Source organism: Pipistrellus kuhlii, unplaced genomic scaffold, assembly GCF_014108245.1.
Source record: "Pipistrellus kuhlii isolate mPipKuh1 unplaced genomic scaffold, mPipKuh1.p scaffold_m20_p_8, whole genome shotgun sequence".
NCBI lineage: Eukaryota > Metazoa > Chordata > Mammalia > Chiroptera > Vespertilionidae > Pipistrellus > Pipistrellus kuhlii.
This window is the reverse complement of record NW_023425584.1, coordinates 19,240,841-19,266,423: the sequence shown is the minus strand read 5'-3', so window position 1 is coordinate 19,266,423 and position 25,583 is coordinate 19,240,841. Positions and strand designations below refer to the sequence as shown.

Genomic DNA, 25,583 nt, shown 5'->3' with positions numbered 1-25,583 from the left:
ATGCCCGGGTTTCAGGCTCAATCCCCAGTAGGGGGCGTGAAGGAGGCAGCCGAACAATGATTCTCATCATTAGTGTTTCTATCTCTCTCTCCCTCTCCCTTCCTTTCTGAAATCAATATACATTTTAAAAAAAAAATGGCTAAAGCATAGATGCTATAAGTTCTTGCTTGCTAAATGCTTTGTTTGGTTGTTTTTCAAAGTATAGACCTATGGATCTGAGGTGGACTTGAAGCTCCAACCTTCCCAACACTCCCAGATGTTTGGACTATCAAATTTCTAGTGTCAGATTTATACCTTGGGCATGTTCACTTTCTGAGCCTCAATTTTCTTAAATGTAAAAGGGGATCATAATTCCTTTTTAAGTCATGTTGCTCTGCCCCTAAGGCCAAAAGGAAACATAAGGTGTTAACTTCTACACATCTGAGTTGGGCCTTACATAGAATATAAACATACAAGACTCCAGTTCTGTCCTCATGGAATTCACAGACAAGCAGAGAGAAAATCTGGTCCAAATATGTACAGGTAACCCATGTTCTGGTGAATGCACTCAAATAAGGAACATACACCTCTCATCCTTTAAAAAATACTTTTTTAAAACCTTGGGGACTATTGGTTAACTAGTCTGGATATGCCCTCAACTCCAATCACACTCACATCCTGCCAGCTTTCCATACTAAATCTCTCTAAAATACATCCACTTCTTCCTATCTCCTCTTATTCCATCAAACTTCATCAATTCATTCAACAAATATTGAGTATCTGTTGTACTACATCACAGCTCTGAATAAGGCAGCCTCATGAAGCTCATACTCATTAGGAGAACAAGCAAAAAGAAAACAAAGCCAATAAAATACTAATATGGAAACAAAAATGTGCTGGACACACCTAAAGTATCAGCGACTTTAAATAATGTCTTTGTTGAGGTGACCCTAGAACCCTTGCATGGACTATTCCAACAGCTTGTCTCCCTACCCGTATCTCACAACCTGAAATCTCCTCCCTACAGCAAAGTGACTCCTTTAAACATGCACAGGCTTTGTAGCATGTTCCCATTGCAATCAAAATAACTCATTCAAAAATGTTTGAATTACATCAGGGTACTGTTCACAGACCAAAAAGAAATCTTTACCCTAATGGAACTAACATTTTAGGGAAAAGGGTAGAGATGAGAAACTTGGAGGAAGAAAACCAGGGAACAGTGATAGGGGAGAGGGGGGTGTCGGGACCCAATATTTTATTTTCAACATAGTATATTGTTATTGATCAGCTGCCTCCCTGCATGCCCACCAGGGATTGAGCACACAACCCAGGCATGTTGTGTGCTCAATCCCTGGGAATCGAACCACAGAGCAACACCTGCCGGGTTGGATTCTATATTACTAATTCATTCAGGCGATCTGCCAATGCCTAACCAAACGTTTTATGTTGTCACCTCCACTTCCTCCAGTATTTCAGTCCCTTTCTCGCGGTACTCTCCCTACTGGATCATTGCAGAAGCTGCTTGCTACTACCTGAACTACTTTCCTGTCTCTCACCTACTCACTCCACAGCTTTCAGTCCAAATATTATTTCCTTTAGGAAAACTCCCCACATTCGGCCATACTGTATTAGTCTTCCGCAACACCATAACCCTCACCTTTAAACTTCGGTCCTATTATGACTTTATATCGCGTTTGCACTCGTTTGTTGTTTACAATTTCACATAAGCTCCAAAAGAGGACCACCTGGGACCCCCGTGGAACCCGCGGCTAGGACCGCGCCTACGTCGTTGCAACAGAAACACAAACAACGCGCAGAACGCACTGAGGACCGGAAGTGTCGCGCCGTGGCTGGGCAACAGCCTGGCGCACCGGAAATGAACATTCGCTTCCGGCATCCGGGAGGAGGAATCGCCCGCGAAGGCTGCCGGGAAGCGTGGTTTTTTGAGTGGGCGTTTCTTGCCACTTGGAGCCAGTGCGCGTGCGCTGCCTCTGTCGGCCTAGGTCGGGGACATGGCCGCGCGGTCCTTGTGGGCAGTCCGGCGGCGGGTGCAGCACCTCCTGGCCTCGGTTACTGCGTCCGACGGCAGGTAAGCCCGCGGAGCCGGCCGTGAATCGGGGACGTGAGGAATAATGCGGGATGAGCGAGCCGCAGGGGCAGTTGTGGACAAAAGGACTCATCCAGCTTCTCGGCCACTCCGATCGGGCGCCCACCGCCCCGTTATACAGAGCGGCAAACTGAGGCCCACAACGGCGCTTCATTGCCAGGCGGAGAAGGTGGGAAAACCCGAGGTCACGACCTCGGAGGTGGGAAATCTTTTCAGCCCCGAAAATAGGTTGAATTGGGCAGGTACCTCTCCCGCCCCTTCTCGGCGGCTGTGGTGTCTGTAGGGAGATGGGGATTCTCTCCCCCGAGTCCTCTGTGACTTTGGGCCAGTCCCTTCCCGGTGTTCCGGGCTTCACTTTACCTGTCAGGAAGAGGAGGGCTTGGAATTGGTGTCTCCCCAAACGGCCCTTTTACCTGCCTTTGGGGTCTGTGAGTTCCAGTTGCTGTTTTTATCTAGGGGCTGAGGCTGTTCTTTAGTGATCACTTATGCCCATTGTAAAACTATGGGTAATTTTTTGTATTAGTCCCGGTTTAATTGAGGAAACTGAGGTTTGGAAAGGTTGAGTAACTTCTCGGAATAGTATTTCAGACTGGAAACCACGGGGCAGTGTTAATTATTCTCAGGAACAGCTCCCCGGGACTACTTCTTCCTCGGAATGAGGAAAATGGCTGAGTATGTGGGTGGATAAGGTTGGGCCTCTGAAATGAAAATTAATCCTCGGGGGAATCCGAAAACTTACTGTATGCAAAACTATTTGTCATCTTTTTATCTTAACACACCTGATCTGGCAAGCACCCCGCCCTAACAGCTGGGTGAGAGGTTGAATTCGGGCCTTTTCTGAAAGTCTTTGTGGCAGTTTGTGATGTAGGGAATAAACAGAAGAAAAATGGCTCCTCCTGATAAAATTCACCCCCACTCCAGTTCTGAAGCTGTGGGAATTGGAGGGGTTGGCCACAGCTCCCTCTCTCTTTCAGGACCACTTTGAGTTCTGGCTACTTTCCCTTTAAACGGGCCTATAGAAAATTTTGACCTACTTTCTACTGAATAAATATGGTTTGGTAGGGATTTATGAGGAAGAAGTTATTTCATGTGCATAATCTGACACCAGTGAATTCAGGACTGGCCTGAAAAGTCTGGGAATACAAAAGTCTTGCCTACACCTTATACTAGCTATTCCCTCTTCCCTTTCTTTTTTTCTTTTTTTTTTTCTTTTTTTTTTTTAATATATATCTTATTGATTTTTTACAGAGAGGAAAGGAGAAGGATAGAGTTAGAAACATCGATGAGAGAGAAACATCGATCAGCTGCCTCTTGCACACCTCCCACTGGGGATGTGCCCGCAACCAAGGTACATGCCCTTGACGGGAATCAAACCTGGGACCTTCCAGTCCGCAGGCTGACGCTCTATCCACTGAGCCAAACCGGTTTCGGCCCTCTTCCCTTTCTTAAAGCAAAACTCTTTTACCTCTTTAAACCTTTGCTCATATGTCATCTCAATGACCACTCCTTAGTCTATGCCAGTTTATGTGAATAAACCATTTTTAAGAGCTTTTTTGTACTCACAGATTGATTTTCTTGATAACTTTACTTATCAAATTATGAGGATCCAGGAGGTGTATTGGAAACCTTATTGAAGAACGGGTCAGAGGTGCTACAATCCAAGATCTACAAACTAGCCCCTACTCCAAATTTCCTCCTATATAAACGAATGCAATGGCAAACATTTTAGCTATATAAAATTGTAGATTATAAATATAATTGAATGCAAAGATCTTTCTTATTCACCTGTTTATAATTCAGTCCATAACATATAGTGTTTTTTACATATTTAATTGACTTGATTTTGCATATAGGTGAGTTACCATCTCAGAATTTTTCTTATTGAGCGCAAGTTCGTTCTCTCCCCTAAAAGCCTTACTTACAGTTTGCTATCTAGAAGATTTAGAATTCTAGATCTAACTCCAGTTTGATAAAGTCCTTGTACTGGGCTTTATTTTCCCCAACTATAAAATCAAGGATTGAACCAGCTTTGTGGCTTTGTGTTTTGAATTCCCCCAACTGATAAAAGCCCCCACTGATTCTGAGTATCAGAACTTGGTTTCTTCTTGTTATTTTTGTGTCCCTATTTCTGGCTTTTTCTACTGCCTGGTGCCAGTATCCTGACTCCATAGAACACTAGCTATGTGATCCTGAACAAGTCTTAAGCCTCTCTGAGCCTTGGTTTTGTCATCTGTAGAAAAGGAATGATCATAGTACTTATCTCATGCATTGTTATGAAATAAAAAGATGATTTAAGTAAAATCTTGAAAACAATCTGTAATAAGCTTTTATAATTGTTCGTATTGTTACTGTGACTGAAACACTTGTCTTGAGTTCAGTCTGGAAACTTCCAGTCTCTGAACTCTTGTTACAACTGTTGACTATTTATGATGGCATGTCTTCATTATGCACTATCGCTCTCCTCCTACAGGGGATGTCTGCATCCTTTCAGCACTGCCACCCAGAGAACTGCTGGTGAGGACTGCAGTTCTGAGGATCCTCCTGATGAGCTGGGGCCCTCTCTTGCAGAAAGAGCCTTAAAGCTAAAAGCTGTTAAACTGGAAAAGGAAGTCCAGGACTTAACAGTGAGTAGATTTTATATTAGGTATTCTTCACATTCTCTCTCTGGTTAAATAGCCAAGTAAATTTTTTTACGTCAATTATCACTAAGGATAGCAATCTCTTTCAATTCCCTATTTTATTACATTATTTAGATATTGTACGTTTTGGTAGCTTCAGAGGAGGTACAATGGCTGGCATGTGATTGACAATAAATATTTGTTGAATGACAGGTTATTATTATACTTTGCTGATCATATTACATTTGGCATACTGCTCCCAGTACTGGGTTGGCAAACACACTTTGATGAAGATAGATAAAGCAAGACCAACCATATGGTAAGGAGGTTGGAAAGCATGTTTTATGACAGCATTTAAAGGAACCAGGGATTATAGAAATTAAAGAGACAAAGACTAAAGAGACTAAAATAATTGCCTTCAATAGATGACACATTTTTTTAAATGTACATTTGTTTGTCTTAGAGTTCATTCAGTGAACAAAAGTTGGACAGTGGTAATGTTGGCTGAGTATGAAAAGAAAAGCTTTTCTCAAGATGAGTTGAAAACTGTTGATATGTTCAAGTTAGCGGGCTAAATGACAGCCTTTCAGGGCTTCTATAAAGAGTAGGTTCCTGCTTTGACTGGGCATTTGGAGTAATTGGTAGAAGATTCCTACAAATCTTTTTGTATTTTTTCTTTTTTTAAAAAATTTAAAAACCTGTCACAGGCTAAAATTTGTAAAGTATGCAAAAACATTCTTTCCTACCAAAAAGCATTTGTTTTCTCATTGTATTGACTTTGCTTTTGATGGTTAGGTGAGATACCAGAGAGCTCTAGCTGATGGTGAAAACATAAGAAGGCGAACCCAGAGATGTGTAGAAGATGCCAAGATATTTGGTGAGAGATTTATTCACAATAAAGAGTACCTTGAACTTGAAGGCCACTTACTAGCAGTTCTGCAAACTGAACATAAGGAAAACACATCTGAGTACTTAACTGATCCCTTCCATTATTACCATAGGCTTTCTATGCTGCTTATGGGCAATATTGTCAAGTGAACCATTAACTAAAATAACGCTTGTCTTTAGTTTGGCCAAACCTTTGTTATTTCCTTTTCAAGCATGTACATTTAACATTCTAGTGCTCATGCAAACAATTGTGTTTAACCTATTAACAAATGAATCATTAAGATGGTCACAGAAGAATCCATAGAACAGACACATTGGCAATCAAGCCTGCTGAAATTTGCTTCATAATAGCAAAATTGGTCTCTATAGTGCAATAATCAATTGTATCTCCACCAAAAAATTTTTACGAGTTTGGACAAGAATTATCTGCATTATTCTCAGTATTCTTCACCTTGCTAAATTATAAAATAACTCAGACAAAAGCTTGGTCCATATGGAAGCAGATAACCCTGGAAGCTGTGTTAGGTCACATTAATTTCTCTTTGGTCCATTTCAAAGACTTTCAGACATTTTTCTCTACATGCATCTTGTTCCAAAACGTGTTCATAACAGGGTTAGTTGAGTAACAGGGCTTCAAAGGTAAAGGGCAAATCTGTGATTGTTTGCTGTATTCACAATTTATTAGGTAACATTATACTTTCACTACACATAGAAGGAAAGTGCTTGAAAGGCCCTTGGATTCTATCTTGTCCAGTCTTCTTTTACAGATAAGATGAAAAAAGTGAATTTGTGATAGATGTAGACTGAGTTCATTGTCTCCTGACCCCTAACCTATTATTCTTTCCCTTGTGTCACACTACTTTATAGCAGGCAGTTGGAGAATCATTAATGTGTCTTAATTTTCTTTCCTATTTAGCCAATCCTCAAAATAAACCATTCTTTTGACTCACCTGTAGCATGGTCTTTTGTCAACTAATTTTTTTATTATTGCCTCCCATGAAATGCTAATATCTTGTCCCCATAAGAATGCATGCCTCAACATAACTGAGACAGAAATGTTCAAAATTTACATAACTCGCTGCTGAAAATGAATAGCAACAAAAATACAAGAAGCATAAAAATGGTTTTAAAGGACTAATTCCTGAGCCCATTATAAATAGTCTTACCTAGTTCTTGGGTTCTACATCTGCCTACCATCCTAGTAGGCTTTCTAGTCATGTGCCTTCCAAGAAAAACTGGCTTGTCCGTTGGGTTGATGATTATCCCTTAGTCCTTCCTGTGTGGCGATCTTCCCACTTCCTGGTGTGGCCAGTATACTAGTCACCTCTCTGGACCTTCCCCAAACTCTACCCCCAAAGGCAGAGTGATTTCCTCATAAACACTAAAAGTGTCTGGTTTCTCCGTAGGAATTCAGAGTTTCTGTAAGGACTTGGTAGAGGTGGCAGACATTTTGGAGAAGACTACAGAGAGCATTTCTGAAGAAACAGAGCCTGGGGACCAGAAGCTCAGCCTTGAGAAGATCTTCCGAGGATTGTCCCTTTTAGAAGCAAAGCTGAAAAGTGTGTTTGCCAAGCATGGCCTGGAGAAGATGAGCCCCATTGGTGACAAATACGACCCACATGAGCATGAACTCATCTGTCATGTGCCGGCTGATGGGGTGCAGCCTGGCACGGTGGCATTAGTAAGGCAAGACGGCTACAAGCTGCATGGCCGCACCATTAGACTTGCCCAGGTGGAAGTGGCAGTGGAGTCTCAGAGAAGACTGTGAATGGGCCACGAGGAACTGAATGTCCTTCAGAGTGCAGTCACCTGTGTTTCCTTTATTTATTAAACTAGGTTTGTATTGTACATGAGCTACTTCATGTGATCTTTTTGGGTTTAGTCATATTGGCTTTCTTTCTAAGACACTCTGTTGATATACTGTGACCTGTTAGGTCTGTCTCATCAGGAGTCTTGCTATTGGGCATTTGAACAATGTGACAAGTGTTCCTATGGCCTTTATCAAAATATGTTTAAGAAAATTATCTTTACACTTGTACTCTGATGACTTTCGACCCAAAATCTTCTTAAAAGTTGGAAATGAATATATGTTTATGTATTTTCAACTGAATATTCCTTTCTAGTAGACCCCATAACAGGAATTGTATAGGAGCTTGTATTTTATGGGGAAAGGGATTGGTTCAACATTTGGTACTTAGATGATAAAGCTTTATAGTTGTATGAATCTAGATAATTTGGGTTAATTTTTATATACATAGATTTTCAGGACTTTACCTTTTTAAATTTTATTTTCCTGTAAGCCGTTTTTGTCCTTAAAGTTTCTGCCAGGTAGACATTATGTTCACACTCATTGTCTTTTTCTGATTTCCATTTATAAGGGCTAAAGACCCCGGCAAAACTTGGAAGGCACGGAACATTGAGAAATTAAGATACCCAGTTCCCTTTATGTCACATGTATGGAAACATATCACCCCTTAAGTATATTGACTTCCTAGAGTTAATGAGCCTATATGTCTATCTATTATTCTTTCAGTTTTGCTTCTTATAAATGGTGCTCCATAAAATGTGTTCAATGTATGAGTCAGTGAATGGATGATACAACAGACTAGAAAGAAGTCACGCATGGCTATTTTAATGCTAGAAGTTACGCATGGCTATTTTAATGCTAGTTCAACCTTCATATGAACTAATTTCACCCTTTCCACTTTTCCTGACATATGAAAACAGTGTTTTTAGAATTGGACTAAAAAAAATTCTCTAAAACTAATAAACTAAATTTCACTGAGAATTCAAATAAGGAACAACAAGATAACTTCAATTATTTAAGATTTAACAGCTCTTTAATGAACATACAAAGATGTTCCCAGCGGACAATTATGTGTTTTCTGTTCAAATTGCATAGGTTTAGGGTTATTGGGTGGTTTGTTTGTTTTTTCCCCTTCATTGTTTTAATTGTGTAGGTTTAGTTTAACTTAATTACCCATAAAATAAATCCATTTCTACTGGAACTCTATGACTGCTTTCAGTGGAGTGGTAAAAGTTATCCTCTTAGACTTGCATAATTCTAGGACACTACACAGACTTATATCAATAAATCCATCTGCCAGTGAGCCCTACCATCTCTATCAGATTTAGACACTTTTAAAAAGAATGTATACTCTTAAAATTCGAACAAAACACTGGTGGTAAGATTTTAAAACCAGAACCTCTCAGCATCCTGCTAAGTGCATAGTATAAATTTAATGAGCATTCAGATTTCACAATAGGAATTTGTCTTTGTTGTGGCCTGTGTTCCTTTGAGATTGACAGATGGTGACAATAAGAAAATGACCCAATTATATTTATTCATGTGCCCTTGGATTACAGGCTGTCATTACCAGTGAATTAAAATGACCACAATTTTAGGTATGGAATGTTCTGATTACTTGAAAAGTTTTCTAATATTCCTTGTAAGCTCCTGTTTTAGCTATTAGTTTGAGAATAATTTTTTTAAAAATTTTATTCAGTAGTTTTATGGACTTAAAAGTATAAATTTAGAAAATGGAGCCAGACAGAACGAATCTCTAGTTGAAGGGCTTTTGAGAGCCAGAGCAGCATAACCAAGCATAGGCTTGGTAGGCATAGACCTGAACATAAATCCCAACTCGGTCATCCTTGTAACCTTGGGCCCCATTCATTTCACCCTTCTGAGCCTGCTTCCTTATTTGTAAAAATGGTTATAATCTCACAGTATTGTGAGGATTAAATGTAATGTGTAAATTGCCTATTTTAGTAGGCCCTCAAATATTTATTTTTATTGCTTTTTATTATACACATTGTTTTTCCTGTTTTTATAGCTGCCTAAAGTCTAGGGAAAGGGGAATACTGGTTGAGAGGTACTTAACTATTCAAACTTACAAGCTAATCAGAGGGACTTACTTTCCTTCCAACTTATGTTGTTTTGGCATTTGCTTTTGTGTTGTTTGTTTGTTTGTTTGTGTTAACTATAATGCAAGAAACTCACATTTTTAGACTGAATGAGCAAGAAAATTGTGTTGGTGCTCTGAATCATTTTCACCTTGATGGTAATATGAAAAGACATTGGCTTACAGTGGCTATGGGACAAAACTTTGGCTTATGTAAAGAAGGGGTCTTGGTGTTTTAGTACTTGGATTCTAGCGGATTTTCCTCACTTCCATAAAGGAATCAGTCAGTACAATACTGATGTACCTTATTTGATTTCCTTAAATTTGAACTTTATGATTGATCAATGCTTTCATGGTAAAGGATTTGTTAAGTGAAGAAAGTCTAAACACTAAAGCAAAATCTAAGAGGGAAAACTAAGCATGATTTATGATATTTGGAAATAACTAATAAAACCCAACTTGAAATAACTGCAGTTCACATGTGTAGTGTTTTTGTTTGACTAATTCGTATTATGTTTTGATATGCTGCGATCACTTCAGTAACTGGGACCCACTGTGTTTGATCTCAGTGGAGGCACCTTGAGATTTCACAGCAGTCCAGCCAAATGGATGCATGAAGGTATTCCCCACCCTCCCCTGGTGATGAATTTTGTCTGTTTTTATACCTCTTTGACTTGCTTCTTTCTGATTCCTTCATATTTTTTAATCTAGACTCCTGTGTTTGCCTTCCTCTCTAGAATTGCCTTATTTTCTTGTGCTTGCTTCTTGATTCTAATTGTCTGCTTTAACCACTTAGCTTGAACTGCTGGATTTTTTACCATCCTCAACCAGATTACTAACATGTGACTTGTCCTTCCCAACCTCTGCCTGGCCTTGTTTTTACCTCTGCTCAGCTGACTTCCACATACCCAGCCTCCTGGCTGATGGCTTTCTTTGGAGGTGGCCTTTCCTGCACACCCTGTCTCCAGGATCTGCTGTTTCCCACATTCCCAGTGTTGGTAAATTCTTGTTCCTATGTACTCATAGGCTTTGTCCACATTCTTAATTTCACATTGGAGGTTTTAAAACATGACAACCTGGGTCCAAATTTCCTTGAATTTGACCTTTGCGGTTGATCAATAAAATATAGTAGAAGTGACACTGCCAGTTTCTCAACACAAAACTTCCTTCTCTGGATGCTCACTCTTAGAAGCCAGCCACCAAACCAAGAGCAAGCAGAAGCAGTTTGTGGGTAGAACTGAGGGCCCTAGCTAAGCTGGCCCAACCTAACTGACAGCCAGCACCGTCTTGCCAGCCATCTTGAAAGTGGATACTTCAGCCTCACCCAACACCACGTGGGATAGAGAAGACCTGATCTCACAGTCCTGCCCAAAGTGCAGGTTTGCTTTTAGCCACTACGTTTTGGGGTAGTTGGTTATGCAGCAGTAGATAACTGATAGAGGCACCCAATCTCATCCCGAGTCTCACTAGTTGTTTTAACACCCCTGCCTCTAGAATTATGCCTCTGCTTTCCTAGTACAGTTTTTTTGAACTCATCCTACTACTTCATGCCCTCACAATGCCAATGTGTTGTTAGGATTGGAAGAACTTCCTAAGAGAAGAAAACACAGCTGTAGATTCTAGAGTTTTCAAAGACCCTGAAATTACAAGCAAAGTGAAGAAGTTGTTTTAAAGTTAATATGATTTAACCCACATGATTAAGTCATCACAGAAAAGAACTTCCCAGTTATCAATGAATGCTTTGCTCAAAAAAATTTTTAAGGAATTTTTTGAGCCTTTAGAAATAAAAGGAATACGGATTTTACTTATTTATCTGCAATTTATTCCCAATTTTATTTCCTGCTAAAGGAACTCTGTCTTTCAGTGTTGCAAACTACCCACACTGACTAGTCTTGTTTTCTTAGAGGGTGAAAATGGAGGTTTATCCCTTCCTTTTTACCTTTCCTTCACTGTGAGTAGATGAAATCTTTCCCTTTTGTTTGTTTTGTCTTGTTTTTAAGTAGAAGGCAGAGCTACTAACTCTGTAGAAAATAAACATAGTAGCAGTGTCAGAAGCATCTACAGAGGGTAACCCCGGCTGCATGCTCGGTCAGCAATTTGCAGACACTACCAAGCATTTTCACATTCTTTGTGTCACGTGGTTATCACAACCACCTAGAAAGGCTGAGCAGGGAAACTGACTGAGCCACAGAGGAGGCACATTACAGAGCTAGTCCCTCTCAGAGGCTGGACTTGAACCGAAGTTTTGGTTCTTCCTCTTCCACCCATCTTCCTGCAGGAAGACCCAGGTCCTGATGCTGAGCACCCGAAAAGTGCACACCTGGATCAGCTAACCAATGACGAGCCCAGATCCAGGAGGCGGGACGGGGAAGCTGCCAATGACAGCGCCTGCCCGGGAGAGATGCAGCCTGTGCCGGAGAGGGACGGCTGCTCGTCCAATGAGAGGCCTCGAGCGGGGCGGCTGGGAGGCGGGGCGGCCCATGCTGCTCCCGGGCGGGGCTCACGGCGAGCCCAGCACCAACGCGCCAGCCCCGGACCCGGCGTGCTGCCCCCGCCGCCGCCCGCCATGGCCCGCGCTGCTGGCCTCCTCGCCGCGCTGGCCGCGCTCCTCGCCGCCGCCGCCGCTGCAGGCGGAGACGCCGGGCCTAGTAAAATCGGTGCGGGAAGGACGCGATGGGGTGCCGAGCTGGGGGCGGGGAGTTAGGGGGGTGCGCGGGAATGGGGTGCTCAGCCGGCAGCTGCTGGGTGGGGGATGGGGAAGGCAGCTGGGCGACGGAGGGGTAGCCGGGAGAGGAGCTGGGTGGAGGAGATGCGAGGGATTGCGCCTGGGCGCGGAATGGGACCTCGGCAGGCAAGGTGCTGTTGCGGGGGGTGGCATGGGCATGGGTCCAGGCTCTCTGGGGTGGGAAAGAGGCTTGGGCAGGACTGGCCCGGGATCTCACCGAAAGACTCAGAAATAGTGAGCATCTGCGGTCCATGGACCAGGCTCTTTGTCAAGTGCCCTGACAACAGAGGTCAGGGTGTGGGAGATTGGCAGTCACAAAGGCTGATGGAAGGAAGGCCTGGTGGCAGGCAGGGCGCTCCTAGTTCCTGCAGAAGAAGGCTGTACAATACCGGGAAGTTAGTGCTCGGGCTGTAAGTACCCTGCTATAGAGGAAGGGCGCTTCACCCCAGCCTCTGATGGCTCTGGGGGTGGGGGCCCTGGGCCCTTCTGGAAGCAGCACCTAAACCAGACCTCTGGGAGGAGAGTAGGAGGCAGCCCTAGTGGAGACAGAACCCAGGGTAGGTCTGCTGGAGATCTGCTGAGTGACAGAGTGGGGAACTTTTTAAATAACAGTCATTTTATTTGTGTGTGTTGTGTTTTGTGGGATTTACCTGTCTCCCCCCACATCCCCTCCCCACCCCATTGTTTTATTTTGAAAAATGTCAAATGTCCACTGAAGTTGAAAGAATTACGCAGCAGTCACTCCTCTACCCACCACCTGGTTCCTGCCATTAACAGACTGCTACTCTACTGGCCTTTCCGCATACCTGTCCACACCCAGGAACCCATCTGACATTTTAATGGATTTCAAAATAAACTGCAGGCATCAGGACACTTTGCTACGTACTTCATCATGCATCTCGTGGACTAGCATTCCATATTTGTTTACAGGTTTTTTTTCTATCTCTTAACAATTGTCATTTTAACTCAACATGACTCAGAAGATTGTCATGTCCCGCACATAAAACTTCCACAGGTAGGCAGAGGGGGTGGGCTTCTGGTGTGGGGGAGTAGGCGCCCCCTACTCCACTCGTCTTCCTTCTGTGCGCCCCACTGGGCAGGGAGGGGTGTCCTATGGGAGCACCACAGACTTAAGGTCAGCTCAGTGCTGGGGCACCTTGGGTTACAAAGCCACAACTCAGGCCACAGAGGGTTAAGACTGACTGAAGCATGTCAGAAATCAGTTTGGGACCGAGAGTTTAGTGTTTTCTAAAGAAAGCATCTTGAGGGACATCGTGGCCAAAGAAGACCTCGAGGAGAAGGTGGCTTTTGAGCTGGGCTTTGAAGAAGGGGAAGGAGTTAGGCAGGCAGTACCTGGAGGTGCTGGGCACGCTTCCTTCTCTTGGGAATGGACAACAGAGCAGGACACCCATTGGCCACTGGGGAAGGCTCAGGGCCTCCTCCAGGCACTATTGTTCCTGGCAATGCAAAGCTTGCTGCCGGCCTCGTTCCAGCTGGCCTTCCTCCCTCGCCCCAGGGGTCATCTAAAGCAGGACAGTTGGCAATGCCCAGCTGCCCTGTAGCTTCCTGATTGTCCTCAGCTCTCTGGCAGGAGCCTCCGTCCACCCTTGGTGGTTTGAACTCTACCCACACGATAACGAGGAGCTGCCTGTTAGCGTGGCTTAACCCTCAGACTGCTGCAGGATCACCTCTGAACTCGGTGTGGCATTGGACCCTTTAAGGCCTCCGTAGTTCCACACACTGCCCTGCTCACGCTCTTCTCTGCAGACAATGTGTTTCTGCTCACGGGCTTCCCCGTTGTCCTCCAGGGTCTGACCAAACGACCCTTCCCCTGTGAACCTGTGTCTCTCCACCCCCCCCCCCCCCCCCCCCCCCCCGCCCAGGGCAGAACTCATTGCTTCTGCCTCAGCATTCCCTGGACCCTGTTGTCGCCCTTAGTCACACATTGTCGTAGCTGATTGTGCATGAGTCTGTCTGCCCCCTCTCTGCCCTGTCTGATCCACCGTGTGCCCCACCACATCTCACCACAGACCAGAGAGTGGGTGTCAGCTCATGGGTGTTGAGTGAGCGAAGTGTTCTTCCCTCTGGCCCTTGGGCAGCTTCCAGGCTCTGTTGCACATGGAGGGGAGGGGAGCACACGGGTTCAAAAAGGTTAGTGGCGTTCTTGGAAGTGGCTTTGTAAATACTGAGGAGGAGGAAGTGGTTTGGTTTTTTTTTTTTTTTTTCAAGGTACAACAAACACTTAACGAACTCTGCCTGCCTGCCAGGCTCTGGGGGGCATAGTGACCCGCTCTCAGTCCTTAAACTGACCATTTGAGCAGGACGTGCCAAGGCCCAGGCCCAGGGTAAAAACAGTGTGATGCGGAAATGTGCTGGAGGGACCCCTGACTAGTCAGGGGGGCCAGGCAAGCCAAGCAATGGCATGAGGGCCATAGAGGCCAGCCAGGCACAGGGTGACGGCGCATTCCTGGTAAAGGGAGCAATGCAGTCAAAGGCAGAGGCACGAGAGAGCCTTCACATGTTCCACAGAGATAAGAAGGTGTGGAGGGTGGCAAGGGTGGGGCAGGGGATGGAATAAGTGGAGACCCTATGATAAAGAGCCTTGTGTTTTTGCCTACTGGACAGGAGCTCGTGGCTCTGGGGTCCGCCGTAGGTCCAGAAAGGAACAAATCACACCAGATTTATCTTATTTTCTTTTTGACTAGAGTAACTAGCTGGACTGTCAGATGAGAAGATTAGATGCATGGCGGGTCAGGTGTCAGGCCAGTTCAGTAGCTTCAGAGCTGCCTTGCTGTCCTCTCACAGCCCTGTTTTGGATTCATGTCTAGATTAGTATCTATCTGGACGGTGATTCCCCGTAGCACCTCAGAGCTCTGTGCAGCGAGACGTGTTTTATCAGCGACTGGAATGAGAGTACTGACGGTGAACCAAGTTTGGGAAGGGAAGAGGTGTAGGGAACACAAGGGATGATAAGACCCAAAAAGACCTCAAAAGAGCTGAAACTTTGTAACGAGAGTCTAAACTGGAATAAAGTGCCCTGTACACTTCTGAGCAAGCCATAATGGGTGCTTTCCAGTCTTTCTGGCCAAGACAGATATAGAAACGATGTATCAGGTGATAGGCTGGACTAGAGTCACTAGACCAAGGGTTGGCTGACTTCTTCAGTAAAGGGTCAGAGAGTAAACATTTTAGACTTTACAGGCCTAGAATCTTGGTTGCAACTACTCAACTCTGCCTCACAGGCAAGCAGCCAGACACAATAAGCTAAAGAACAGGTTTGGCTGCGTTCCAATAAGACTTTGTTTGCAAAAACAGGCATCTGCCTAGGTTTCTCACCCACAAGCTCTAGTCTGCCAGACCTTTGGATTAAAGAATGGTTTCCAAACGCTGATCTACCTCATAGTCCCTGTCAGTGACCAGGTTTTCATGGTGAAATAAAAATAAGGACAATGTAATGAGTTTGGTAGCAAACCAAAGTTGTTCTCTTTAAATGATTATTCTGAAATTTGAGGTTCCTGCTTTTTTGCTGTTAATGTGACTTTTTTCTTTTTTATACAAAGTGAAGGTTATAGTAGATGGCAGTTTTGCACTTTAGTAATCGCTTTACTAAAAACTAGTCTGCAGGTTGCCTTTTCGAGGTGTTCCCCGCATGCAAGTGCCTGGGAATCACTGGCCTCGGAGGCCGTGAAGCTGTGTCCTGCGGTCTCATGCCCATATTCTGTCTCTCCTTGCCTGCCCCCCGGGCCTGCTGGCAGCCGTGGTCGGAGCTGGAATCGGGGGCTCTGCCGTGACGCACTTCCTTCAGCAGCATTTCGGCCCCCGGGTGCAGATCGACGTGTTTGAGAAGGGGACGGTGGGTGGCCGCTTGGCCACCATCTCAGTCAACAAGCAGCACTACGAGAGCGGGGCTGCCTCCTTCCACTCCCTGAGCTTGCACATGCAGGACTTCGTCAAGCTCCTGGGTGAGTGCCCCATCCTGCGGCTCCATCGTCCAGCCCCCGGGGCTGGCAGCAGCCATCAGGCCCTTCCCACATTGCCCACCCCTGATGGTCAAGGCCAGAAGGTCATGTAGCTCAATTTTACAGATGGAGCAGCTGAGACCAAAGAGGGGAAGGAACTTGCCTGAGGTTACACAGTGAGTTAGTTGCAGAGCCGGGATTACAACTCAGGTATGACTCCCAGGCCAGTTTCTCTCCCTTCCAATCTGCTGCCTCTTCAGAATCACAGTCGTAATGGCTCACACTGCTGCGCACTTGCCAGGGACCTGGCATCCTTGGAGGTGATACATAGCCATTACCTCTAACCTCCTTACCAGCCTGCAAGATGGGGGTCATATCTCCTCCTGCGGAAAGTGGAGCTCAGAAAATGTATGCGCCTCGGCTAAGGCCATGCAGCTCATAAGTGAGAGAGCTGGCATTTAACCCACAAAACCACAGAAACCTATACTGTGGATGCAGAAATTCCACTTCTCAGAAGTGATATTTGCACATGTGCAAAAAGAGGCAAACACTTAAGGTTATCATCACAGCATTGTTTAGAATAGCAAAAGGTGGAACGTCTACCTGCCCACCCACTGGGATCTGAGGTTAAATAAATTATTGTTTAGGTACACAGCCTGGTCAGCCAGAGGAGGACGTCCTTTATGTCCAGGTATAGGACAATCTCCAAGACATAGCATGTCGGTAAAGGACAGGACAGTGTATAGTATGTGGGGGGAGGGGCTAACCCAGGAATATACACATTTATGAGTATTTGCACACAAAATATCTCTAGAAGGATGCCGAACAAAGAAAGGCACTGGTGACGCAGAGACAGGAATGGGAGGGTGGAGACAAAAAAACCTGTGACTTGGGGCAGGTCCTTTAGCCTGTAAACCTCGGTTTCACCTCTCTTATGCCTGTCCTGCCTCTTTCCCGGCCGTGAGAGGAAGGAGTGAGATACACCAGTGCCTGTGCTCTGCAAGCTGCAGAGTGTGGGTGCTTCAAGGAGCTGAGATTCTTCCCGTGTGGTCTTGGTGCCCAGGGCTGCCTCCCCTGACATTCAGGATGGCATCTGAATTTCACTCATGGCTGAGTCGATCCCTTTTGAAAAAACGAAGTAAAATAGTATATTCTTTTCATATTTTTCTCCTTATGGACCAACCAGCCCCAACCTTTCCCCAGTGCACTGGGTGACTGTTTTAAACAAGCAGCACGGACGGATGAACCATAGAGTTCCTAGTCCCTTCAAGGGAGCCAGTCCATTTGCATCCTTCGGAAAGGCCCTGAGTTTCAGTTTCAGGCACTGCTAGGTCTCCTGGGGGGCCCTCTGAAGGGGACCTGAGGGGACCCTCCTTATCTCCTCAGGGCTGAAACACCGGCGAGAGGTGGTGGGCAGGAGCGCCATCTTCGGTGGGGAGAATTTCGTGCTGGAGGAGACGGACTGGTACCTGCTGAACCTCTTCCGCCTCTGGTGGCACTACGGCATCAGCTTCCTGCGCCTGCAGATGTGGGTGGAGGAGGTCATGGAGAAGTTCATGAGGTAGGGCTGGGCGGAGCTGTGGGGCTTCCCCGGGGTGAGGGGGAGAGTGTTATACACTGCCCAAAAGGGAGGGGCACTTGCTGGGCCTGAGAACCCAGCACCATGCCACCCAGGCCCCAAGCGAGCACCCCGTGGTATAGGCATGGTCTCTGGTATAATCAAGATAGCATCCGCTTTATCTCTGCTAAGCTAAGCAGGGGTTGTAAACTCAGGCACCTAAAGGGGATATAGAGCAGCAGGTGGGAGAGAGGGGGTGGGGTGGGGCACCCTGAAGAGTAAGACCTTCAGTGGGGGCAGCCAGCCCTCTGCCACCACCACGTGCGGCTGTGGGGAAAGACCTACCTCATTTGGCTAGTTCTTCCCGTTTTTTTCAGAAGAAGCTGAAAATCTGGAGTTGCATGTGAAATCTCCCAGCTTTTCCAATTCATCTTATTAGCCAAAGGAGACGTACCTGCAGGCCGTGTGCAGCCTGCGGGCTAACCCTTGACACTCCTGTCTCCAGTTTTCCCACCGCAAACAAACACCTTTCTTCACCCTTCTCTCCTCCTTGGGTCTCGGTCCCTCCCCATCACTTCCAGAGAACAAGGTCGAGTCACCTGTGGTCACTCTGTCCCCTTCTCGCAGTTCATCTGCTTGCCCAGCTGGCCCTCCAGCTCTCCTTCAGAGTCCCTCCCGAAGGGTCCCCCTGCCCCTGGGCCAGGTACAGAGGTGCCTCCTTCCCTGTCCCTGGCACTTCTCCCCTCTCCCCACTTTCCTAACTGTGCTGCTTATGGCTCCTCCTCCGTATATTCTCCAGGTAGCCCCGACACGTTACATCCAAACGTTATATCCAGCTGGGTATCCCATTAATAACCACACTCCACAGGTTTACACAGCAGCCCAAGCTGAGGCAACATGTCAAAGGCCAACCCATCCGGAAACCCATCAGTGCGTGCTCCCTGCAATTGGGGGAGTTATGGGGAGAGGGGCAAGATGCGAGCTCAGGGAGTAGGCAGTCCTGTTAGATCAAGCTAAAGGCGAGGACAGGCTGGGCTGGCAGAGAGGGTGACAATATTGGCATGAGGCAGCTGCCTTCGGGCCCAATGTGGTCCTAGAAGCCAGGGCAGAGCCAACACTACTGGAGAGGGCGATGCATCAGTGGGGCAGCAGCCTAGTGCCTGGCAGTCCCAGCTGCGTGAGAGGAGGACTGTGCCCTTGACAGGAAGTGGCTCAGCGTGTTTGCAGTTGTCTTTTAGCAGAGCCACCAGGCAAAGCCAGGTCTGGTAGGATTCCAAGAAATTGCCCTTCCCTCTGTGCTGTCCCTGTAGGTGGGCCAGGCCCCCCACAGCCAGTGGACAGACCAAGGGGAATGTAGGTCATGGAGAGGAAGGTGGGTCCCTGCCGGGCCTCCCGGGAGCAGCGGCCCAGGGGCAGGTGGTCTGCACAAAGGCCTTTCTGCATAAGGACTCCGGCTCCCCATGTCTCCCAGGATCTATAAGTACCAGGCCCACGGTTACGCCTTCTCAGGCGTGGAGGAGCTGCTTTACTCGCTGGGGGAATCCAGCTTCATCAACATGACCCAGCGCTCCGTGGCGGAGTCCCTGCTCCACGTGGGCGTCACGCAACGCTTTATCGACGACATCGTCTCGGCCGTCCTGCGGGCCAGCTACGGCCAGTCAGCAGCCATGCCCGCCTTCGCTGGTGAGCCTGTGGCCCTCAGCCTGCCCTCCTGCCCTTCCCTGCCCACAGTGTGCCCAGCATGGGCTGGCTGCCCATAACAACCTCACACCTATCTGGCTCAGTACGGTTGCCTGAGCACTTAGTTACCCCATTGGATTCTGGCATCGGTCCTCCAGGCTGGCAGGAGATGTATTTACCCCACTTTACAGATGGCAAAAGCGAGGCTCATGTCTCAGGTCCAATGTGTGTCTGCTACTGCCTTTTTTTCTTTTCTTTTTTTTAAAATATATTTTATTGAGTTTTTACAGAGAGGAAGAGAGAGGGGATAGAGAGTTAGAACATCGATGAGAGAGAAACATCGATCAGCTGCCTCTTGCACACCTCCTACTGGGGATATGCCTGCAACCAAGGTATATGCCCTTGACCGGAATCGAACCCGGGACTTTTCAGTGCGCAGGCCGACGCTCTATCCACTGAGCCAAACCGGTTTCAGCTTTGCTACTCCTGACTAGGTTAGTTTCAGTAAACTACCCAGGGAGCCCCTGGACCCTGGCTATTCATCTACTAGCTCGCCAAATCTTCCCAGCTCTTGACTGGGCCTGTGAGCATGTGCACAACCCACTGTCCTCCAGCACAGGCCACAAGAGGGGGCATCACTAAGTCTGCCTGCAGAGCCATTGGCATGTCTTCCCCCCGGCCTGGCCACCATTCCGGGCCTGGAAGATGTGGGAGGGGCAGTGGGAGGATGGAGAGCTGGGGCATTTAAGGCCAAAAAGTTGCCTGGCCACTTGCTGGCCTCTCCTCGCGGCCTGCTTGGCTGGGCCCCTCTCTTCTCCCGGCCTTATAACATGGAAGGGCCCAAGCTCGGTCCTTGGTCCTCTTCTCACACGCCCTTGGTGAGCTCAGCCAGTCTCAAGGCATTAAATTCCACCCCCCTGCCTCCTAAGCATGACCTCCAGCCCAGACCTCCGTCCAGAACTGCAGTCTCACATGTCAGCTGTCACCCTGATGCCTCCCCTGGGACATTTAATGGATGTCTCAAAGTCAGCACGGCCGAACCTGAGCTCCCGGCCTTTCCTCCTGGAGCCTGCCTCTCCCAGCGGGGTCGGTAGTAACTCCTTCTGGCTGCTCCTGCCCAAATCCTGACTCATTTCCTTCTCTCATACCCTCCACCTGGTAGGTCAGGAAATCTCATTTGCTTTACTTCCTCATCTATCCAGATTCGGGCAGGTTCCCACCAGTGCTTCCTCCCCGGTGTAAGGCAGTGTCATCCCTCAGCTGAATTACTGCAGGTCTCCCACCAGGTCCGCCCACACCCCGCCCCTTACAGGCTATTCTCAACACATCTGCTGGATGATCCTTTTGAAATAAAAGACAAATTGTGTCAGGTCTGCCTGCGAAAACGCGTCAGGGCTCCTGTTTTCCTTCCAGTGAAACCCAAAGTCCTCTCAGTGACCTGCAAGACCCTACATGGTCTAGGCCCCACCGCCTCTCCCCACCTGCTCACCCCAGCCCAGCCACTCTGGCCTCCTCACCGTGTCACCAGGGTTCCAGGTGTGCTCCTCACCTTAGGGCTTTTGTGTGGCCATCCCTCTGCCTGGAACAGTCTTCCCTGAGACGCTGTCATGCTAAACTCTCTCCCCGTCATGTCTTTGTGCAGGCGGTGCCTTGTCTTGAAGCTACCCTACCTCCTTATCTCACCCTGCCTCTTGCCCCAGCAGCCCCCGGCTCCCTCCCCCGCAGGCATCATCTTCTAGCTTATTTTACTTATTTTTCTCCTACTAGAATTTATGCTTCTGGAAGACAGGAATCTCTCTCCCTGGTTTACTAATGTATCCCTAACACTTAGAAAGTGCCTGTACCATTGTAGGCACTCAGCCCATTTTTGGTGAATAAATGAATGAAAAGGTTTGAAATTAGCAAGCTCCTTCCCAGTCTTCAGAACCTGCTACGTGTCCCTTCTCGGGGCGTCCCTGTTCCCTTTTTAGTATTTCGTGTGTATCCTTCAGAATATAATTAACATACCACACAATTCACCCAATTAAAGTATATAATTGAGTGGTTTTGATGATTTTCACACTTGTGCATCCATCACCACAGTTTTGAACATTTTCATTGTCCCCCAAAGAAACCTCATACCTTCATCTTTAGCTGTCAACTCCCCGATACCCCCAGCTCTCCAGCCGTAGGCAACCACGAATCTACTTCGTGTTTCTATAGATGTGCCCATTCTGGATAGTCTGTATAAATAGAATCATTACAGTCCGTGTTCCTATGTAGCTGGCTCTTGCATTGAGCATAGTGTTGTCACCTCATAGCATTGTCCATTTATTATATTTGATTTTGTGTGTTATGTCTCTCTGTGCCCATGGTTGGGGGGAATCTTGGCCTGGAAGGGAGGCCAGGTAGGATGGTAGTGGAATCTTCAGCCCTTCTTACTGCCCATTGTTTCTGAGAACCTACCGATTCCCTTTCCCCTTTGCCCAGGAGCCATGGCACTGGCGGGGGCCCAAGGCATCCTGTGGTCCGTGGAGGGAGGCAACAAGCTGGTTTGTTCCAGCCTGCTGAAGCTCACCAAGGCCAACGTGATCCATGCCACAGTGACCTCGGTGACCCTGCAGCATACAGGTGAGCAGACGGCAGGTGGCGTGGCCACCCCACTCCTAGACAATGAATACTCACACCTCTTCTGTCCCCAAAGTCCAGTTTGATCTGCCTGGGAGGATTCCAAAAAACCCAATGGGAAGTCCCAGCATTGTCAAGTGACACCAGAGGGCACTGTTGTCCCAATTCCAATGTCAAGGCCAGAACACAGATTCGCATCGGTCTAGCTCTATTCATTTGACCACTAAGGATTTTGAGCCACAGTCAGCAGCGGAAGCAGAGCCATAGTTTGAGACTCCCGGCTCCCAGTCCAGTGCTCGCCCGCAGCCACACCTGCATGGAAAGACGATCCCCACCATCTGGACAGCCCAGCCACCCCCAGGGTCTCACACCCTCCATTCTGGGCCCCAGATGAGAGATCCATGGGTAGAAGCCAAGAAATAAGTTGAATTCTGTGCTCTCTTCTCTCCTTCCAGAAGGGAAACCCCTGTACCAGGTAAAGTATGAGAATGAGGCGGGCAGTAGCTTCGATTTCTACGACATCGTGGTCATCGCCACCCCCCTGCACCTGGACAACAGCAGCACCATCGCATTTGAAGGCTTCGACCCACCCATTGAGGTCATGCAGGACCCTTTCCAGCCCACCGTCATCTCCTTGGTCCACGGCTACCTCAACTCTTCCTACTTCGGGTTCCCTGACCCTAAGCTCTTCCCTTTCGCCAGCATCCTCACCACAGATTTCCCCACGTTCTTCTGTGCCCTGGACAACATCTGTCCCGTCAACATCTCCACCAACTTCCGGCGGAAGCAGCCTCAGGAGGCAGCCGTCTGGCGGGTCCAGTCCCCCAGGCCTCTCCTCCGGTCCCAGCTCAAGACCCTTTTCCGCTCTTATTACTCAGTGCAGACAGCCGAGTGGCAGGCCCACCCCCTCCACGGCTCCCGCACCACTCTGCCTCGCTTTGCACTTCACGACCAGCTCTTCCACCTCAATGCGCTGGAGTGGGCGGCCAGCTCCGTGGAGATCATGGCCGTAGCTGCCAAGAACGTGGCTCTGCTGGCTTACAACCGCTGGTACCAGGACCTAGACAAAATTGACCAGAAGGACTTGATGCACAAGGTGAAGACTGAACTATGAGGGCTACGGGCGAGCCTGGGAATGTCTGTCCCCGCTGAAGATGGATCACCCCCCACAGCGGCCATGGCTTTGCAAGCCATGCTCGCCTGCCCAGCCTCCTTCCGACCTCTCCCAGGTCGAGAGAAATCTCTCCAGGGGGTTCGGGTGGCCTGCTCTCTGCCTCTCTGTCTTAAGGATTCTTGGAGTGATTGTTCCTTTTTTTAAGAGAGAGGGTAAGAGAAGGGAAGGAAATTCAAGCCAGTGTATTCATTTTATTTATTTTTTTAAAGGAAGAAATAAAAGTCCATCTTCTCCAGCTACTTCTGACTTGGTTTTGTAAGTAGGAGACAGACAGAATGATGGGAATGAATAGAAGGCAGAGAACTCTGAATCCAGTTTCTTTGCTGTTTATCACGGCCTACCCCCAAAATGTACCTGTGGCAACACCAACAATGACACGTGTAACCAGATGGTCACAAATCAAGAAGAAGGGGAAATCAGGAAACAGAAGACATGATATTAGCTCCTATTTACGGAGGGCTTGTTGGATGTGAGGTGCCTAGTTAAGAACTTATTGCCCCCTGGCCAGGTAGCTCAGTTGATTAGAGCATCGTCCCAATATGCCAAAGTTAGTTTGATCCCTGGTCAGGGCACATATAAGAATCAACCAATGAGTGCATAAATAAGTGGAACAACAAATTGGTGTTTCTCTTTCCTTCCCTCTTGCTCTTAAATCAGTTTAAAAAAAAAATAACTTATTAGACACCATCCAAGCCTCTCAGCAATATCATTTGTTGGAGAGATGACTGTGATAGGACCTAAGGAAGAGCTGGTTACCCCCCAAGGGGCTGTCAGTGTAGCTCCAAGCTTCCTGGCAACCACTGGAAAATGGGAAGCATACCAGGCCATAGGAAGAGGAAAACTTGCTTGGCACTTGCAGGACTTGACCATTCTGTCCATTACGCAGGGGATGAGGAATGTCACAATGATGTGTCTTGCATGGAGACAAGTCCCTAGATGGCAGAAGGCAGTCAGACCTGACCCCCAAGCATTGACCCCAGCAGAGTAAAATCAGAAAAGGTGTTGGGATGGAGTTCAGAGGTTAACATGATTAGGATGCCCAAGTCCCACCCAGACCTGCTAACTCTGGCTCTGGGGTTGGGCCCAGGAGGACATAACATTTGCTAGGGCAGTGTTTTTCAACCTTTTTTGGGCAAAGGCACACTTGTTTCATGAAAAAAATCACGAGGCACACCACCATTAGAAAATGTTAAAAAAATTTAACTCTGTGCCTATATTGACTATATATAAAGTAATTCTCTTGAATAGGAATCAAATAAACACAAAGAAAGTATTTTATAATTACTTTATTATGAAATATTAAGTAAACAAAAGAGTGAAAAATTATAAAATTCTTGTCTTGTCTGCACCTACGGCACACCAGGCAACATCTCGCGGCGGAACAGCGGTTGAAAAACACTGTGCTAGGGGACACTGATGTTGTGGCTAACATCCCTTATTTTGAAGAGAAGGAGATAAAAACCCAAAATGAGGAAGTAATTTGCCCAAGGTTTCATGGTGAGTTCACAGAACAGAGTTAAAATCTGGAGCTTCTCCTAATTAATTGAGGTCAGCATGGGGCAAAATCCCCTTCACGTGGGCAGAGGCCCAAACTGGCTCTGAAGTTTTATCCCAGGAGGTGATGGGAGCGGTCATTAAAGAGTTGGTGCCTTTAAAGTTAGAGAAACATGCCCTTGGTTACTACAGGAATTTTGAAGTTGATGTGTCGGTAAGAATGCGTTTGGTTGACGCAGTAGGAAACCAAACTCAGACGGCCTTAAGCAATAAAAGGGTTTTACTGGTCCCAGCTCAGGGCACTGTGCAGTGCCAGCGCCATTACTTCGCTCATGGTCAAGGACGGCTGCCAACAGCTCCCAGAGCGACAGGATCTTCTCCCACGACCCCTGAGCCAAAGTCTGGGCTCTGGGCCAGTTGGGCCCCTGCTGAACCAATTCCTGTGGCCAAGTGAATGCCTCAGGCTGATTGGCTTAGGACAGTCAGGCCCCACCCCTGGAGCAGAGGTGGTCTCATCCAAACTACAAGGGCAGAGGGGTGGAAGGGGTGTTGGGGAGAAGCACAATGTCAGCCACGGGTAGGATGGGGCTGTGACCTTCCCCTTTTATCAAGTCCAGTGAAATCAGTGTGAAATGGCATCCTTTCACAGTTTATAGTCAACATGAAGATGCTTTGGGTTTTCATGGAGTAACCGGTGATCACAGGTGTTGGGCCAGAGGATCAAGACCAACAAATGTGTCCCTGATAACCACCACCCCCCCTTGCATACCTAAGGATGCGCACAAAAGAGGCAAACCAGGGCAGTTACATTTGATCCCCGAAACTGGCCTGGCTCCATGCCCAGCTCGAGTGCTGTGGAGCTGGCTGTTGCTTCAGAAACTTCCTTTGT

General features: G+C 47.2%; 2 protein-coding genes across 4 annotated transcripts; both read left to right on the top strand.

The window, feature by feature from the left end:
* The first annotated feature begins 1,917 nt into the window (after positions 1-1,917).
* GRPEL2 (GrpE like 2, mitochondrial) lies at positions 1,918-9,970 on the top strand. 3 transcript variants are annotated; one of them, XM_036423925.2, is made up of 5 exons: positions 1,959-2,255; positions 3,538-3,612; positions 4,557-4,710; positions 5,500-5,581; positions 6,999-9,970. In XM_036423925.2, coding segments are annotated over exons 2-5 (600 nt in total). In that variant the 5' UTR covers positions 1,959-2,255; positions 3,538-3,610; the 3' UTR covers positions 7,361-9,970. The 3 variants fall into 3 exon arrangements, with proteins under 3 accessions (XP_036279817.1, XP_036279818.1, XP_036279819.1); XM_036423926.2 differs by having other exon boundaries at positions 1,971-2,068; XM_036423924.2 differs by lacking the exon at positions 3,538-3,612 and having other exon boundaries at positions 1,918-2,068.
* A 2,018-nt stretch (positions 9,971-11,988) lies between these two features.
* PCYOX1L (prenylcysteine oxidase 1 like) lies at positions 11,989-23,790 on the top strand. Its single transcript, XM_036423922.2, has 6 exons — positions 11,989-12,154; positions 15,978-16,184; positions 17,568-17,742; positions 19,211-19,422; positions 21,889-22,029; positions 22,482-23,790. The coding sequence occupies exons 1-6, from the start codon at positions 12,064-12,066 to the stop codon at positions 23,138-23,140; spliced, it is 1,485 nt and encodes a 494-aa protein (XP_036279815.1). The 5' UTR covers positions 11,989-12,063; the 3' UTR covers positions 23,141-23,790.
* Positions 23,791-25,583: the final 1,793 nt, after the last annotated feature.

What these genes read in the sequence shown, in the direction of transcription:
- GRPEL2 (XM_036423924.2), top strand. Translation starts at nt 1,992, where the DNA reads ATGGCCGCGCGGTCCTTGTGGGCAGTCCGGCGGCGGGTGCAGCACCTC. An exon ending in GTTACTGCGTCCGACGGCAG is followed by an intron (nt 2,069 to 4,556) that starts GTAAGCCCGCGG and finishes CTCCTCCTACAG; the next exon opens with GGGATGTCTGCATCCTTTCA. An exon ending in AGGAAGTCCAGGACTTAACA is followed by an intron (nt 4,711 to 5,499) that starts GTGAGTAGATTT and finishes TTTGATGGTTAG; the next exon opens with GTGAGATACCAGAGAGCTCT.
- PCYOX1L (XM_036423922.2), top strand. Translation starts at nt 12,064, where the DNA reads ATGGCCCGCGCTGCTGGCCTCCTCGCCGCGCTGGCCGCGCTCCTCGCC. An exon ending in AGCCATGCCCGCCTTCGCTG is followed by an intron (nt 19,423 to 21,888) that starts GTGAGCCTGTGG and finishes CCCTTTGCCCAG; the next exon opens with GAGCCATGGCACTGGCGGGG. An exon ending in GGTGACCCTGCAGCATACAG is followed by an intron (nt 22,030 to 22,481) that starts GTGAGCAGACGG and finishes CTCTCCTTCCAG; the next exon opens with AAGGGAAACCCCTGTACCAG.